This window comes from Choristoneura fumiferana, chromosome 18 (genome assembly GCF_025370935.1).
Source record: "Choristoneura fumiferana chromosome 18, NRCan_CFum_1, whole genome shotgun sequence".
Classification (NCBI taxonomy): Eukaryota; Metazoa; Arthropoda; class Insecta; order Lepidoptera; family Tortricidae; genus Choristoneura; species Choristoneura fumiferana.
Genome location: NC_133489.1, coordinates 16815601 through 16833333, shown reverse-complemented (window position 1 = coordinate 16833333; position 17733 = coordinate 16815601). Strand labels below are relative to the sequence as shown.

General features: G+C 40.2%; 1 protein-coding gene across 1 annotated transcript; it reads left to right on the top strand.

The window, feature by feature from the left end:
* Nucleotides 1-475: 475 nt before the first annotated feature.
* Nucleotides 476-17014, top strand: LOC141437569 (ubiquitin-protein ligase E3C-like). The gene is given in 16 exon segments (XM_074101001.1): nt 476-571; nt 1672-2052; nt 2322-2469; nt 2471-2609; nt 2928-3032; nt 3948-4049; nt 7693-7807; nt 8698-8816; nt 9308-9419; nt 10504-10636; nt 10902-11114; nt 12024-12118; nt 12644-12804; nt 13471-13601; nt 14569-14737; nt 15886-17014. Coding segments are annotated over 14 exon segments (1908 nt in total). The 5' UTR covers nt 476-571; nt 1672-1885; the 3' UTR covers nt 14737; nt 15886-17014.
* The last annotated feature ends 719 nt before the right edge of the window (nt 17015-17733 follow it).

Here is a 17733-nt window from a genome sequence, read left to right as displayed (position 1 = left end):
TAATATATAAGTTAATGTGTCTACTCCAATAACTATTCGTGATGGACTTTGATATTCTTTAAAAAACGAAGAATGTTTATTAACGGTTTTAAAAGAAAATAAAAAGTCTATCAAGAATAATTATTGGAGAGACACATTAACTAATATATTAAGAAGAGTTATCAGACCACATTTTTAATTTTCATTAAATTTATGGAATTATCGAGAAAACTAACAAAATGCAACATTGCCAGCTCAGTAGGTATAAACGCTCTTAAGACTACTTTAAAATTAACTCACCTTTAAGTGCTTTGCCCAATTTACTAGTACTTCAATTAGATATCCACTATAATACTTCATTACAATTCCAGTGAAACAATAATGTCCGAGTTCGCATCAGCATTCCTGTGTAACCCATACCAGAGCCTGTGGAAATGTATGTGATTCCGCGCTGGCTAACGAAAGCAGCGGGAGTTCCATACCTGGCGCTTTCTGCAATGCTTGCATGACCAGAGTCTATTCACTAGCAAAAAGCTGATCAACGACTCATGGTTACTACATTCTGTTCTTTCACTAGAACCTCATGGGTTCGGTAAGTACATACAACAAAATAAAATCCTGTACGATGACGTCGTTTCGTGGTTCTCGTCCGTTCTATGCTCTCAAGTCCCAAGTAATAAAGGATTCTTTCGCGACTGACCAAGTAGCCACGTGGTTCGAGGTCGATTTGGCTTCCTATTACCATAAGGTTGCCACTTCAAGCACAAAGCATGTATAGTAGTCACAAAATTACGTTGCTTGCGATTCTCAATTCGTGTGTATGTTTTTTTTTTATGTTTGTTACGCGATAACTCCGCCAATTGTGGGCCGAATTTCAAAATTATTTTTTTGTTCCAAATGACATACTTCCGAGGTGTGGTCCCATAGTCACCAAGTCAGGATCTGATGATGGGATCTTAGAGAAATTGAGGGCAACTCTCAAATTTTTAAAGCACCTATAGCGATTTTGGCATCTTGTGTTAACAAGTCACTTTTTACATTCTGAAAGTATCATTTGGTGAACTGAACCTGATGAAGAAAGACCGTATATATAAAATAATATAACTATGCCGTGTCTAGGCTTAATGGAATTGCTGTGAGATGCACTTTGGCTACAAATCACTAAAAACCATGAAAAAAAAACTTTAACAGAAAATGAAATCAACTACAAAAATCTGAAAATAATTTTCTACTAGCTTGAAGTCGGTGCCTCAGCACGAGCCAGCAGGAGTGATTGAAGCCCAATATACTATAGTAGGTATGTATATAGGTGAGGTAGAAGACTTTAGGTCCCCTCCTACTGGCTCGTGCTGCTGAGGCACCAACTTTAAACTAATAGATTTTTTTTTCAAGGTTTTTGAAGTAGGTTTCTTTTTTTGTTAAATTTTTTTTCTTTTAATCATTTGTAAGTCCGGTGAATATTGTGCTTTGAATATCTCATAAAAATTTTTCTTAGAGCTGTTTCCCGGATTTTTCGCCTGCGTTCCTTGAGAACTTTGTACTTTTCCAGGATATAAAAAAGCTAATTTAGCTTTAAGTGTCAATGAAGTAATTTTTAGAACCAATTTAGTAGTTCCAGAAATTACCCACTTACTATTATAATGTAGATCTAACGTGTCTGTGCGCGTATTAACTTTTTTTTATCTTTTACAGCTAACGAAATTCGTAACATAAACAACTCGAGACTGCCAAACAACCCAATCGTCCTAGACTACCTTAAAATAATTGCTAAGCTCACTGTCAATGTCTGTAATAAGCAAATCACTTACGAATACGAGGACTCACTCTACAGTCAGGAGACCGCGGCCGACAAGGATGACGATAGTGACAGCGAGAGCGAACCTAATCCCACTCAGTGCGAGAACAGATGATCCTTACGCGTTGTATAGAAATATTGAATGAGCCAGACAGATGTGTCATGACCACATGCTCGCAGATCACGGAGAATGACTTGAGTGAAGACTTCCTAGATTGTTTGTCGAGGATCTGCCATAATTTGTTGCTTAGTCATAGGATGGCTTTGCATAAATACAGGTAATGCCAACAACTCACTAACATTGACAGAGAAGCTATATCCTTAAAAGCCGGTTGGAGTAGTTGGAAAATAGTCTTGTTTATCTTTCTTATTATTACGTAGTGGGCGTATTGAAAACTGCATCATACTTAATCTTACGCTCTACATTCACGCTAGTCGATTATGTTCACAAATTATGGCATACCCTTCTAAATTTTATACAACATCCTGTAATCACGTGGACGTGCCTTCACGAGAGTAGATCTGTAGTCTGTTAATTCTTTTTCAGGTTGTTGTACACGCTGGCATTCAAGCCTATATTCCTGCGAGGCCTCTGGCGCTGGCTTAGCCACATGAGCCACGAGTCTTCGTTCGGGGGCTCCGCCACGCCGCTCCTCTCCGCGCTGTCCCTGGTATGGGCGCCGACTCACCGTGATCGGTGTCCATAGACTACTAGCGCCGCTGGCAGTCTTCTGTGCATTGTTCTCACTGCTAATCGGGACTTTGCACGACACGGAGTTCTGTAGAGACTTGAGTGACAATGATAAAATGAGCCACGAGATGATCCTCAATAATGGTTCGTGTTGTTTTATTGTTGTGCTTATATCAAGCAGGATTACTTACCGAGTAGAATGATCTTGAATGTAACTAAAATTCGGTTCTCCTTGATGCTTGTATTTAGATCCAACGTAACGCAAGCTTGACAAAGACAATCAATAGACGTATATTCTATGAATTGTAGACTAGAAATACCTACTTTTAATAACCTTTCGATATAATGAAAATAATCGTTAATCATTAAATAATGTTATTTGTTAAATTTGTGGTGAAATAACAGGGCTTCCTCTCGACTTCTCCCAAATTATTTACATTAATTCCTCAATTAATATTTCAGATATTAGCGTATCCAGTGTGCAATCTGGAGGCGGCGGTCGGATACACGCAATTCGAGTTCTCCGAGCTAGGCGGGTATGTCGCACCCTGCGGCAAGTCTGCTTGGGTTTAGTGGAATTGGCATAACCGGAGTCGCGGCCAACGCCGACGACGCAGTACAAAGACGCCGTCGCGCGGCGGGCAGATAGAACTCGGGGAGGGAAGAATCAGACGCCCGCGTGGTCACATCTTTTCAAGGTATCAAATCAGCCCACATCCCACTGCTGGGTAAAGGCCTCTTCATTTTCACGCCACTTTGCCCGGTCCTGTGCTAGTCTCATCCACAAGCTAAGTTTAGTTTTATTACTGAGCAGTTTGGATATTGTTGAGCGGAACACTAACGTGTCAACTTTTCATTAGACTTGAGGCTCGAGCTATAGACGCCTATTTTTGTAAATGTTATTCATGCTAGTTTAAAGCAGCGTTTCCACCAGAGATGTGCTGTGCGAGGATGTGTAAATGGAGTGTTTCTTTTGGTTAATGAAAAACACATCCCTCGCAACACATCCTCGCACATTATTGGTGGAAACGCTACTTTAAGGCGAAAGGTGGAGACTAAATTTCGGCTCACACAGTTTTGCAAAAGCTTGTAGATATCCAGGCGAATTTTAATTCAAGTGTCTTGCTATTGTGCGACTATACATGCAAGATAAAAAAGCACACAAGAGAAAAATGTGTGTCTGGTTCCATTAATTTTAGGCATCTTGTCTTCGAAAAGACGAAAGGGGTCATCTATAGAGGGGCGGGGACGGGACTAAAAATGGCCAAAATTTATGTGACATACTTTACGGATGGCCCCCAGTGTTCGATGCACATTCTGTTACTGTTACGGCTGTTAGTTATCTATGTATTTTTAGGACGCGATTATGTATTCGTGTCGCAGGTTTGCACGCACCTGTTGCGCGCGCTGTACGTGCGCGACTCGCGGCTGGGGTTCTGCGGCGGCGGCGACGACTGGCCGGTGCGCGGCGCCGTGCCGGAGGGGCCGCCGCCGTGCTGGTCGTGGCCGGCACGCACGTGCGGCCCAACCCGCGCCAGCTGCGTCGGCCGCCGCACCTCGCCGCCGCCTTGCAGCGCGCCGCGGGTGAGTCACACTGGTTGCCCAGCGGCAGGCCGGCATATAGTTTTTACAGATCTGTTCACTCACGAAGGCACGCCCTCCACAGCAACAGCAATGTGCACTAGTAAACCTCGTACTTACAGGTTGTCTTAGTCTCAGTGTGCGTGACTGACGGTACGCTTGCGACTGAGGACAAGTTCGAGCCATGCACACATTGACTTACTTGTACAGACACGTTTAAGGCGCGCTTATAGAGGAATTTTCGGTATTTGAGGGGGTGAAGCAGACGACGCGGCGGAGGCGAATGCGGGGCGTCCAGCGCAACGCACCGCGCGTCTGTCACGCAGCCCGTTGACGGCCTTATTCTGTTCGTATCCGTATTCTGGTTAATGTGAGTTCCGGATTTTTCGTTAAAATTATAATTACACAATTTTCGGTTTAATTAAGTAATTCTTCGTTTAATGTAAATAGTCTTGGTAATAAAGAAATAATTTATGCCTCTTCACGCCCACAGTTTAATTTGTAATGTAGGTAATGGATAGACATTAAGACTGAATAGGTAGACAGACGAAATAAAAATACATAGGTAAATCAATACAAATAAAAAAAAACAATTTTATTTTAATCTGAAAATCTAGATTACAAGCTAGGCAAATCTATACATATAATAAAACAGTAAAGAAAAAGTTGTCTGTTCACTTTTAACAAATCAAATCAAATCGTTTATTCAGTAAATAGGCCGCAATGGGCACTTTTACACGTCATTTTTTAAACTACTAGCGCTTTCGGTAAGACCATCATTGCCAGGAAAAATGCGCAGCAAGAAACTTGGCAGAGAGTCACTTTTTCAAAATGTAATACTTTAAAACTACAGTATACAACCCTTACCCAAACCATACAGTCAAAAAAATGAATGTAGGAACCATGTTCTTAGTACCCATAACACAAGCTTTGCTAAGCTTACTTTGGGACTAGGTCAATAGGTGTGAAATTTCCCGTGATATTTATTTTATTTTATTTTATTTATTTTATGTTCTAAGAAACATGTGCGAGCTGTAGCCAAAGATAAAAAATATGTCTTAGCGCACAGAACAACTTTGACAGATATAAAGATTATGAGTATGCGTAAAGTAGTTATTGCATCAATACAAAAATACAAGTCAAAACACCAGAAACCAGAAGCAATAAGAGGTTGCATGAAAAACATTTTTTGCAACTCACACGTAGCTGTTTTCCACGACTTGGCCTCACTAATTCGCGGAGGAGCAAGACAGATATTCCATTTTTTTTTTTTTTTTTTCAATTTAGGTTAGGTTTTAGAAACGAAGTTAAAAACTCCGAAGTTCAGAACTACATCAGAACTGCGTAAGAACTGCACTCCGATTGCCTAAAATGGCAGTCCTCTGACAGTCGGGTGCAGTGCTGATGCAGTTGCACTAACTGCGCAATAACTCCCATTTTGCAGCCGGATTCCAGTTGGAGTGCATGTTTTTGACAATAATTTACTAGTGCAACCAAATGCGACCATCTTATTTTATTAAAATAATTTATGTTAAATAACTTGGCTGAATGCAAGATATTAACCTTTGCCTGCAATTAAATGAGAAAATTGAAACTGTTGTGTCACTATCAGAAATGTCAGTGAATCTGCCAAAGGGATCAAGCAAGGCTACTACGAAACTTGAAACTCGAAGTTCGTGTCGTGCGGTCCCTCTGACACTTATACTATTTAATACGAGAGCGAGAGGGACGGTACGATACGAACTTCGAGTTTCGTAGTAGCCGCAAGGTTCGCCGCATGTTCGCCGTGAGTAGTATAGGTTATGCAACGTGCCTACAATTTGTACCTATGGCAGTCGCGGTAGAATCTGGACGAAGCCGTCCGCATCGTGAGCGCCAACCAGCTTGCGGTCGTAGTACGAATGTGAAATCCGCTCAGCAGGGCTACTACGAAACTCGAAGTTCGTGGGTTGCGGTCCCTCTGATACTTATACTATTTACAGTGGCGTAGCTACCAAGGGGCTAGGCGGCGCAGTGCCCCGGGGCCCTCAAGCTCAGGGGCCCTCGAAATTCTGCTTTATAGCTGATGATAAAGTTGCTTAGAAAGTATTTGTATATATAATGATTTTACTTCAAAAAACCTTACCAGTTTTGATAGCAGTGGCCCCATTTTTTTATTTGTCCCAGGGCCCTAGGTTACCTAGCTACGCCACTGACTATTTAGTACGAGAGCGAGAGGAACGCACGACACGAACTTCGAGTTTGGAGTTTCGTAGTAGCCCTGCTGACTCGGCCCGACTCCGGCCGGTCGATTAGTGTGTGGTAGGTACTTACCGTTTAGGTACTCTAATGCTTCTCATATGTGCTCTGAGTTCACTGATGCGTTTCCTCTTTCGCTTAACTTTTTTAATACTGCGATTACCCATATTATTTGCTCTCAAAAGTAGTACTAGCGCGTTAGAAAAATGTGCACAGGTCCGTCGTCGACTACGTACACGCGTGTACTGGCGACTGGGCAATACTTGGCCGCGCCGCGCGCTAGAACCGTTTTATTTTGCCAAAGACGAAATAAATTGGTATGATTGATGTACTCAACCTATTGAAAATCTATGAAGCATAAATCTAAATCTACTAAAAAACTATTTAATAAAGCAAATTTTGTGTTGATATTCATAATATTTTTCATAATATTTGGTTTAACGTGTAAATGAAGCTCTTTTTCAAAAAAATAATCTATCGAGGTTTTTGTCAGCAATCGTGTTTTTGATGAAGTCAAAAACTAGCTAATAGACTGAAAATACACATATAAAAAAATTGCAGTTGTAAGTATTGTGTAAGTATATTTTAAATATTTTCTAAATTGTAGTTTTCACTACGTACAGCGCCTTAAAACTACAATTTTAAAATATGGATTAAGGAGGGGCGCGCCTTCGTGAGCGAACAGATCGGTATTGCACGCGGAAGTTAAATGGGACAGGTATTGCTAAAAATTGTCGCCTTATGTGCCGGGTGTAATAATATGTACCTAAATATGTATGTATGTATGTAGAGTCTACATTATAGACTCTTTATTGCACATAAAAATAAAAAGAATACAGATACACAGAGAGAGGTACAAAACTATGAATGAAAATCGCATAAGCTTAAAACCTTAAAGTACAGCACAACAGAATCGTTGAGCCGCTTGACATTGTTCGTAATTTGGTCGTGTATTGCTAGTCGGGTTTATTAATGACAATATTTACTACAAGTAAACATTATTTAGCTAAATTATGAACGGTGGCAATAAGCTCGACAATCTCGTGTGGTGACCGTATTATCAAACCATTTGGTTCTTTGTCCACCGTAGAACGTTCTACCGGTATATGATTCATAATCATACATAATAAACACCCTTTTCCAGCTATGCGACTTCACTATGACTTTTTCTATGAATAGGTTCCACTCCACAGTGTGTCACGATTCATTTGGTGGTTTGATTGTACATTACAATCAAATATATTTTTTTTATAAAAGTAACTATTAAATGCGCTTCAGAATTTAACGGACTTTCTTAATTTATTTTATTAGTGTCGCAAAAGTCACTACCAAATTTTAAATATCATTCTATGTTTGTAAAGCAATTTCTCAGTGGATCAGTACTTACATGCAAACCTTTGTTCTATAGACGAAGGACCGCCGCTGACTATCAAGGAACTGCGGACAGTCACTATTTTAAGAGAAATCCCATTCGTTGTTCCGTTTTCAACGAGAATACTAATTTTTCAAGGACTCCTTGTTAGGTAAGTTGAACCTAGAGTAAAAGGATTTTGAAAAAAAAAAAGCTTTTTATGCTGACTGAACTTTTTGTTGACTGTACTTGCATTGTGATCCAACGACTTGACTGGAAGTGGATCAAAATTAACTTGCATGTGAAACAAACAAACCAGCAAACTAGGTGTAGATAAAAGTTTGTAATTTTTTTTTTAACAAAAAATGGAACCGGCTTCAGAAACCTTGAAAATAATATTCTACTAGTTTGAAGTTGGTGCCTCATCACGAGCCAGCAGGAGTGGAACTATAGTCGTCTACCTCACCTACACATGTATTTGGCTTTAATTTGTAGCCAAAGTGCATCTCACAACGATTCCATAGTTATATACACGGCATAGTTATATTATTTTATAACAGAGTACCGGTACCTACGGTCTTCTTCATCAGGTCCAGTTCACCAAATTATACTTTCTGAAAGTAAAGGACTTGGTGTTAAAAATGCCAAAATCGCTATAGGTGTACTTTAAAAATTCGAGGGTTGCCCTCGATTTCTCTAGGATTCCATCATCAGATCCTGACTTGGTGTTAATGGGACCACCTCGGAAGTAGGTCCCTTAGAACTAAAAAGAATTTTGAAATTCGGCACACAATTGGCGGAGTTATCGCGTATCAAACATACAAAAAAAAACATACACCCGAATTGAAAACCTCCTCCTTTTTTGAAGTCGGTTGAAAATAGTAATAATGGACAGGGTAAGTTTGCGCGTTTGTTTGTTTGTTTTCATCTCTAAGAACTACTGGATCGATTAAAAAAACTAATGCATGTCAAGTAATTTAAAGCAAGCAATTCTATCGCAGAATAACAGAATTTCTTTATTGTTTTCATGCGTTAGGAAATTTTATATGTTGTTATTTTTAGAGAAAAGCACGACCACTGGTATGAAATGTCAAACTTCAACGAGGGACCGTCAATAAACATCAGTGTCCGGCGGACGCATCTCTACGAAGACGCCTTCGACAAACTAAGCCCTGACAATGGTAAACCAAATCACACTGTGCCTAAGAGCGTGAGGGCGAGTCTGAAAGCGAAGCGAGCGCGCAATGAGTTAGCTGCGTGTAACATTCAGGAGACGCCATTATATCTGTTGTACACTCGCGGCGAAATCGTTGCGCGCTCGCTTCACTTTCAACTCGACTACGAATCGCCAGTGTGATAACGCTCTAATATTTACAACTTTGTTTTGTGCAACATACATATTGATTTACTTACTGCAATATGAAGGTACCATTTCATAGCTGACTGCAAGCAGCAATAGCAGGTGACATGTCTCAGCAACACTTCTATTTTCCATCTATTTATCTTCCGCAATTTGCGACACGTAATCTTCATAGAAATACATAAATAGAAATAATTTGTGTCACCGCGTCACTACTGGTGTCCACGTATTTCAATGAAATACCTTGCAGTACCATCGTTACATGTTCCATCTTTTTTTTAATATGCCTGTGTATGTTTTTATTATTCTTAGAGCCAGATTTAAAGCTGAAGCTACGAGTGCAATTAGTGAACCAAGCCGGCGCCGAAGAGGCGGGGGTGGACGGCGGCGGACTGTTTAGAGAATTCCTTTCAGAATTATTAAAGTGAGTAGACTTATAATAATAATTATTATTTGACAAGTTCACGCTAAGCAAAGGGTAGCCGTGAATACATATTTACGATTAAAATACAACTTTTTATATTTAAGTAGTAGGATATCTTCAAACGGTCCAGTTAGGTAGGTCCAACTTCGAGAAAGAGATCACTCGTCGAATCCGACTCGGCTGGGCAGCGTTCGGGAGGCTTCGCAGTGTCTTTTCATCCAAATTACCGCAGTGTTTGAAGTCAAAAGTCTGACCAGTGTGTGTTGCCAGTGATGACATACGGATCTGAGACGTGGGCGCTAACGATGGGCCTCATGAGGAAGCTCAAAGTCACTCATAGGGCTATGGAGTGGGCTATGTTCGGGGTTTCTCTGCGGGATAGAATCAGAAAAGATGATATCCACAGTAGAACTAAGGTTACCGACATAGCCCGAAGAATTGCGAAACTGAAGTGGCAGTGGGCGGGGCACATTGCTCGCAGGACTGATGGCCGATGGGGTCAAAAGGTTCTCGAATGGCGTCCGCGGACCGGGAGACGAGCTGTCGGTTGGCCTCCAACAAGATGGAGCGACAACCTGGTTAAGATCGCGGGATCGCGGTGGATGCGAAAAGCACAAGACTGGTCTGAGTGGAGAGCCTTGGGGGAGGCCTATGTCCAGCAGTGGACGTCTTTCGGCTGACATGATGATGATGATGATGAGGAGGATATCTTTACATATTGCCTTTGCGTATCGTTGTGGTTTCGTTATTCATTCATTACCGGGCACCAAGATCATTTTAATTATGCGTCTTATCCACATAATGACATAAACTACAGGTTAAACCTTTCACATCATTTTAATTTAAATTAAAGCATAATTTAGTTCGTACCTACTTATTTGCACTCGGGACTTCTCCTCATTGTAGAACTCTGTGTACCGTAGGAATTCCATAAATTCCATCATTATTCCTTTTTTTTTTTAATTAAAATCACAAGAGTTTGGGCGGGGCATTGATTAATCAGTTAGGACTTTTTACATGCATATAAATTTTGTAGATATCTAGTAAGTTTTTTTTAATAATGTCATTATTTGCTTTTCTTCAGATCGGCATTTGATCCCAACCGAGGGTTGTTCCGGTTAACGAAGGATAACATGCTGTACCCCAATCCCGGGGTACATTTATTGTACGACGACTTCCCTATGCATTACTACTTCGTTGGACGGATGCTAGGAAAGGTAAACTTTATTAATGGTTGCTTAGGCATTGTAATTGACCCAGTAACGCACGCCACTGTTAAATATCCGCCCGTCTGTCACAGCTTCTCTACCATAATACATAGGCACTTGTAAGTAATTTCAGAGTCTGTATTAAAATTAAATTAGATCCAAATCCAATATTTTCCAGCAATGTGATTTCAATAACCTGTCCAACTTTGAAAAGTTAAATTATGTAATTCAAATTTCATTTCAAAGGTAATTTCATAAACATTTCTCATTTCAGGCGCTATACGAGAACCTATTAGTGGAGCTACCTCTGGCGGAGTTCTTCCTGGGCAAGCTGTGTTCGTCGCGCGAGCCGGACGTGCACGCGCTGGCGTCGCTGGACCCGGCGCTGTACCGCGGGCTGCTGCTGCTGCGCGCGCACCGCCGCCAGGACGTGCCCGACCTGGGGCTGGACTTCACCATCGTCAGCGACGAGCTGGGCGAGCAGCGGGTGAGCTCGGGGTTGTTATGCCGCATTTACACACGACGGACACGGCGTACGAGTCGCGAGACGAGGCGCGAGGCGAGGCAAGAGTTTAAATCCCGCATTAGGATGGCGTGCTGTCTTCAGTGTTGGCATCAAGACTATTTTCGACGAACTGGGGGAGCAACGGGTATAGCGCGGGTTTTATAAGATAGCATGGTGCCTTCAGTGTTTCTAGCAAGACTATTGCAGAATGTCGTCTGCGACGAACTCGAGGAGCACCGGGTAAAGCTCGGGTTTGTTAGGATAGCGTTGTCTTCAGTGTTGCCAACAAGACTAATTGGAGAATTTCGTCAGCGACGAGCTGGGCGAGCAGCGGATAAGGTTTATAGTTAACTAGGATAGCGGCGCTGTCTTCTGTGTTATCAACAAGACTTCAAGAATGTTTTCAGCGACGAACAGGGGGAACAGAGGGAGCTCGGGTTTTATAAAATAGCGGCGCTGACTTTTGTGTCGCCAACAGAACTTGCAGAATGTGCCAACTTCTTTAAATATTATGTGAATATTTTGCCAATTGGTATAACATGCTACTTTTTTTTGCGATTATCATCTTGATTTATCTAATATGAATGTATCTATCATAACGCAGAATTGGGGTGACTTTTATAAGTCTTAGTGAAAATAAAGCGGCGCGAGCTAGAGGAAGGCACAGACAATAATGCACATTAAGAGCGGCCGTAAAACAGCGGTAAATACCGTCACTAGAACTTTGTCTATGTAAACAATTTGGCACGGGTTCCCAAAGAGCGGGTTACTCCGCTCGGCTCTCCAAGAAACCAGAGTTTACGAATGAGATGACCCACAATTTAATGATCTTAGTTATTTTTAAGAATTATTTCGTGATGTTTAAGTCATAAAGTTTTGCTTTTGTTGCAGATAGAAGAATTAAAACCAGGCGGTACCAACATTCCGGTGACGTCTGAAAATAGAATAGAATATATCCATCTAGTCGCAGATTATAAACTAAACAGGTATTCAATAATATTGATTCTTCTTTTTTGAAGCTTTTTACAAGCAAAGCTACTAGTTTGTAAATTTGACACGCGACAACCAGGCCTACCACCACCACCACCTAATTCGTTGAAGCGAGGAGAGGACACTTTACTTTCTTATAATTGTAACAGATCGTTCGTCTGAGAGTAAAAATAAGCTTGATCTAGACCAGACTTAATCTGTAAAATAATTAAGTACAAAAAATGCAGTAAAGATGAGGAAAGAAAGGAATGAATGCGAACACGAGCGCCCGCGTATCAGTCAATACAGCCTTTCGCGCACGGGCTTTCTCGCGCTGCTAGGCAGACTTGACACCCCACACTTCAATCTACTCGTGACCACGGCCACTGTAATGTTGCCGAAACGTCGTGGTAAATATTACTCGTGTGTGTTAGCGTGATAGGTCCTGTGCGTGGTATTTTGACTATAAGTGAAACTCACGAAAGTTTAAGACATTATAATACAGCCTTTGCTCAAAACTGACTGTTTTCTCCCATCACCAGGCAGATTAGGTCGCAGTGCAACGCATTCAAGCGCGGGCTGACGTCGGTGGTGAACGCGGAGTGGTTGCGGATGTTCTCGTGCCGCGAGCTGCAGCTGCTGGTGTCCGGCGCGGAGGTGCCCATAGACCTGGACGATCTGAGGACGCACACGCAGTATGCCGGTCAGTGTGTGACGCCGTGTGAACAAGGAGTCGCCGCGGATGTACTTGTGTTATTTTTTTTCTATTAGCCTAATTCATGTCTAGGCGTAATGATGATTTTATTTTGCATTTTGCTTACGTTAACTAGAGCTCTAAGCTGAATATATTTTGATACAGCTCGTGTCTTTAGCTTTGCTTGTCGTATTTTGTACTGTACTTTATGTTTATCTACTGCGAAATTTTTCTTATAATATTCTGATGATAAAACATTTACCATCTTTAAATGCCTATAAAACGAGCATCTATTTTTTTTTTCACCAGAACACGTCAAAGCTCTACAATATGAAAAGAAGGCTTACTTAAAATTTAAATAATAATAAAAAACTACAATTAAAACAAATGTAAAAAACTGGCGACACTTACTGAGATAATTTTACGTTTGGAATGTGTCTGCCTTCTAATATTATAAATGCGAAAGTTTGTAAGTACGTTGTTTGTTTATTTGTTTGTTACCTTATCACGTCTAAACCGCTAAACCGATTGAGATAAAATTCACGATGCAGATAGTTTGAATCTCGGGGAAGGACATAGGATAGTTTTTATCCCGGAATTCCGTAGTACCCGCGGGATAGCGATTGTATTAATTCGCGTTGTTGAGCGCGGCAGTCTCATGCTATGGTGTTGCAGGCGGGTTCTCGGCGACGCACCCGACGGTGCAGTGGTTCTGGAAGGTGGTGGAGAACTTCGACGACGCGCAGCGCCGCCAGCTGTTAAAGTTCGTTACTTCCTGCTCGCGCCCGCCTCTGCTCGGCTTCAAGGTACGCTTCAAGGGACATTTCTTTTAACTCTCATCTCAAATGTGTATGTCGTAATGAAAGGTTTTTTTTTTGTAAATAAAAGCGTTTCAAAAGTCTAAATGGGTGTGAAGAAAAATGCTGAAGTGCAGTGCGGCACTAAAAGAAAAGGAAAACTGCAAGATTAACGATGACGATTGCTATGGGTTGTTTCCAGTTACTAAATATCGCGCGATTTCGACAACCAAATCCTTCAATTTCATGAAATTCGATTATTTTGTCTGCCTTTATGTCGTAAAACAGATTTGTCGTAAACTCATTGCGTCGAACTAGTATTGAGCAGTTTTTTTCCTGTTCCGACATGCTTTTAACTTTAGTTTTAAGTGTTAATATTACTCGTTCATTTATTTCGGTTGTGACCGGAATATAATATTCACTTAGTGTGCTTGGACATGGCAAACACAATGCACTTCGTAGACAACGGTACGCTTGTGGACTAGTGTAGAATAAATTCAAGCAAAATAGAATGTAATCCTGGTGATATCTATTTCCCGTATTATGAAACTTCAAATGAGTTTGTGTTTTTACTAACGTAGCTAGATGTTTTTTGGACGTTGCCACTTTAAACGCCAATTTCGTTTAATTTTATTTTTATTTGATGTATCTACTGCCTATTACTTGTATGTATGTATGTAAATATTTTGTTGTACATAAAACACAAAAATAATACAAAAAGAAAACAACAAAACAAAAGAGTACAAAGGCGAACTTATCCCTAAAAGGGATCTTTTCAAGCTAACCTAAACAGGAAAGGAAAACTTAAAGATCTGCGAACAGTAAAAACACAGTCACAGTCAGTACTTGTATGTATGTATGTATGTAAACTCTTTATTTTACAAAAGAAAATAAACAAAACACAATTGACTTGTACTCGTATTGTGGCAAAAGTGTAATTTTGAAAGTGTGACCAAAGCGTGTGTGTTATGTGCAGGACTTGCAACCGCCGTTCTGCATCCAGTCGGCGGGCGCGGCGGACCGGCTCCCGTCGTCCTCCACCTGTATGAACCTGCTGAAGCTGCCGGAGTTCGCGTCCGAGCAGCAGCTCTCTGAAAAACTGCTCTACGCCATCCAGGCCGGCGCCGGCTTCGAGCTCAGCTAAGGTTGGACTGGGGGATGTATTGGGCGTTTTTCCATTAGCCGGCCCGGCACCGGCACGGTGGGGAAGCAAAAATGTATGAAAAATTATGACTCGCTTGTTCACTTACCGGCGCAGGCCCGGCGTGGAGCCCCGCCGGGGTAACAAGCTTCCCACTCGGTGTCGGCCCGGCAAAACTGCATGTTGTATATGAATTGTGTTGAAATCCGTGTCAGTACTGTACCACTCACCGGGCGTAAACAGGCATCGACGGCGGCGCAGTGGAAAAACGAAGCCCCGGCGCCGGTGTCGGTGCACGGCCATGCCGGTGCCGGGCCGGCTAATGGAAAAACAGCCATTGTCTAACGCTCTGACGCTTCTGATCGCATGCACCATCTCTTTCTACCCTTATTCTATAACGTGTGAGCGAAAGAAATGGTGAAAGCTATTGTGATTCCAAGTGCGTTAGACAACAAGGCCTCTGGCATATACTTGCCACGTATACAATTTGTGGATCTATATCGATCCCATAGAGCTTATGGGAACAGAAGCAATACCATGCCCTCGGTACCGCTCTGCTTTCAGAGCATGACATGAGTGCGTGTGAGCTAACTTTGGGGGCGGCAGACGTGAACTTGCCTTCGAAATCCAAAAGCTTAAAGGTTACTTTACCTGAAATGTATATTTCAGAACTAAATTATTGTTATTATTATTTTAAAATTTATGACGGTGGAAGCATTCTACACTTCCACTGAACGTAGATATAGTTTAGATATAGTTAGTATTTAGTATTGTAACTAAGGGACCCCATACATCCCTGTATTTTTATTACTATTATTTTTTCTTTTTTTTTCTTTAATTGTAGAATATAATTTTTAAGTATTTTATTTGTAATTACTTTATTATGAAAAAATGACTTCCTGCCAAGTTTCTTGCGGCGCATACTTCTTTGTAATGATGGTCTTTCCGAAAGCGCCGGTAGTTTAAAAAATGACGTGTAAAAGTGCCCATTTGCGGCCTATTTACTGAATAAATCATTTGAATTTTGAATTTGAATTTGAATTTGAATTTGAAAACATGTTAAAACTTGACTAGTCAAGTCATCAATTCATTGGCAATTTGAACATTGTGAGTTGGAAGATTGACATGACAATTTAATTTTTTCTTTTACAGGTTCCAGAACAAAATGTCGTATGCTTGAGAGTAACTTAATGAATTATTTCGAAAGATTCTTCAAGAATAGTACATCTAAATGTGATAATATTATATATCGAATGAAGTTCAGTGTCTTATTGTGCAAATAATAAAGTGTTACCCAAACTTAATTTCATCAAGTTTTCGTTTGTTTGTAAGATCTTATAAATTATACTGACGTATGTTGTAATTTAATTATGTTCCTATTATAATGACGCATTTTTTTGTTAATAAAGTTTCTAATCCGCTAGCCCATTAAAACTGGTTTTGAAAAATATATACATAGTTACCTTGGAAATAAAACTACATAAGCAGTTTATTCCGGTTTTTTTTCAGTCCAATTATTCGCGAATAAGTTTTTTTGCGAGTTAAAATTTGGCACATAACAAACTTTTTTATTAATAAAAGTTGCTCAAAATTGGGCCAGTTTTTTCTTCGTTCGTGTCGTCGTCGTAAAAACTAAGTACATTCCATCGACTTTTTAAACGTCAGAATTAAATTTTTAACCTTCGGGTGACCTGGCTGGGTAATCTGCATCTATGAAGTCATTTGCCAGGAAATATTAACGTCATATTTATCATCGTAGTCATTCTTCGTCTACTTTGATATAAAAAATAGTAAAATACCTTATAAATCTGTAATTTATTGTTTTCTATCTTTATCTTCAGTTTACTTCTAACCTTGCTGTGTTGTGAAAAACTTTCTACCTATCCAGATCTTTGGAATAGTTGCTGTAGTAGTTTTATTTCGATGAGTAATCTTAGAAAAACCATTTATTATAAATTGACATCATCTTTACTTTTAATTTTGTATAAATACTCCTTCGTGTAAATAACAAAAAAAATAGGAAGCGTCTATCTCAATAGCTAGTCTGGATTGAAACTTTTTATTTGAGTGTAAAGAAAACAATGGATGTTCTTTTGAAATACCGCATGCAATTGTAAATAGGTAGGTAAATAGTTTAATGGATGGGTTTAAATGAATAGCGAATTAACCGTATCGGTCGGTACCTGTATAATATTATATCCGAGACAATTTGTGTCAAATTTGCGTTTTAATTTTAGATTATATATTTTAGTACGTATTTAATAAAGTTGTCGTACTCCTACATCTATGTTTGTCTCTCGACTTTGAATCTCCTGTTTTACAAGACCATGTACAGCTAAGCCAAAATCTGAATCCTTCATAATAGTTCCCTAGTTTTATGTATCTTTTGCTGAAGGTGCATTATAGTTTTCAGATACAATTAGTGTCAAACATGAATATAAGGGCTTTTGCCAGTTGTTCGCAACCATTTGATCACACTACGAACTACCTACTCATTGGTTAGTAACCCTATTATGATTACTATTACATTTATAGATACATAATATTTTTGCGATTCAATTTATTTCGTAAAACAATGAAATAGGTAGGTGGATTGTTCGAAATCACTTTTTAAATGAGCAGCTGAGTGGCTACTGGGATTTTCTCCCAGTTGTTCGCAGTGCAGACAAGTTGGAAAAGTTCTAGACGGTCGCATCTATTGACAAATCTGTGAAATTCTGGGACTTTTTCCCACATATCCGCATGGCAAACAAAGGGATACGGACATAGCTCAAATACATGTACAGTCGAACAAATTGAATCATGACCCAGGATGGAACCTTTTAATAATCAATTTCACTATGATTTCCTTGACAAACGTGCCATTAGTAGCACAAAGGTTCCACCAAAGAGGAAGGAGATACATACAATAGTGGTATAATATCTTTGGGTTCCACCCTGGGTCGTGATTCAATTTGTTCGACTGTAATAAGTACGTGAGCGGGAAAGGAGCTCAAATAT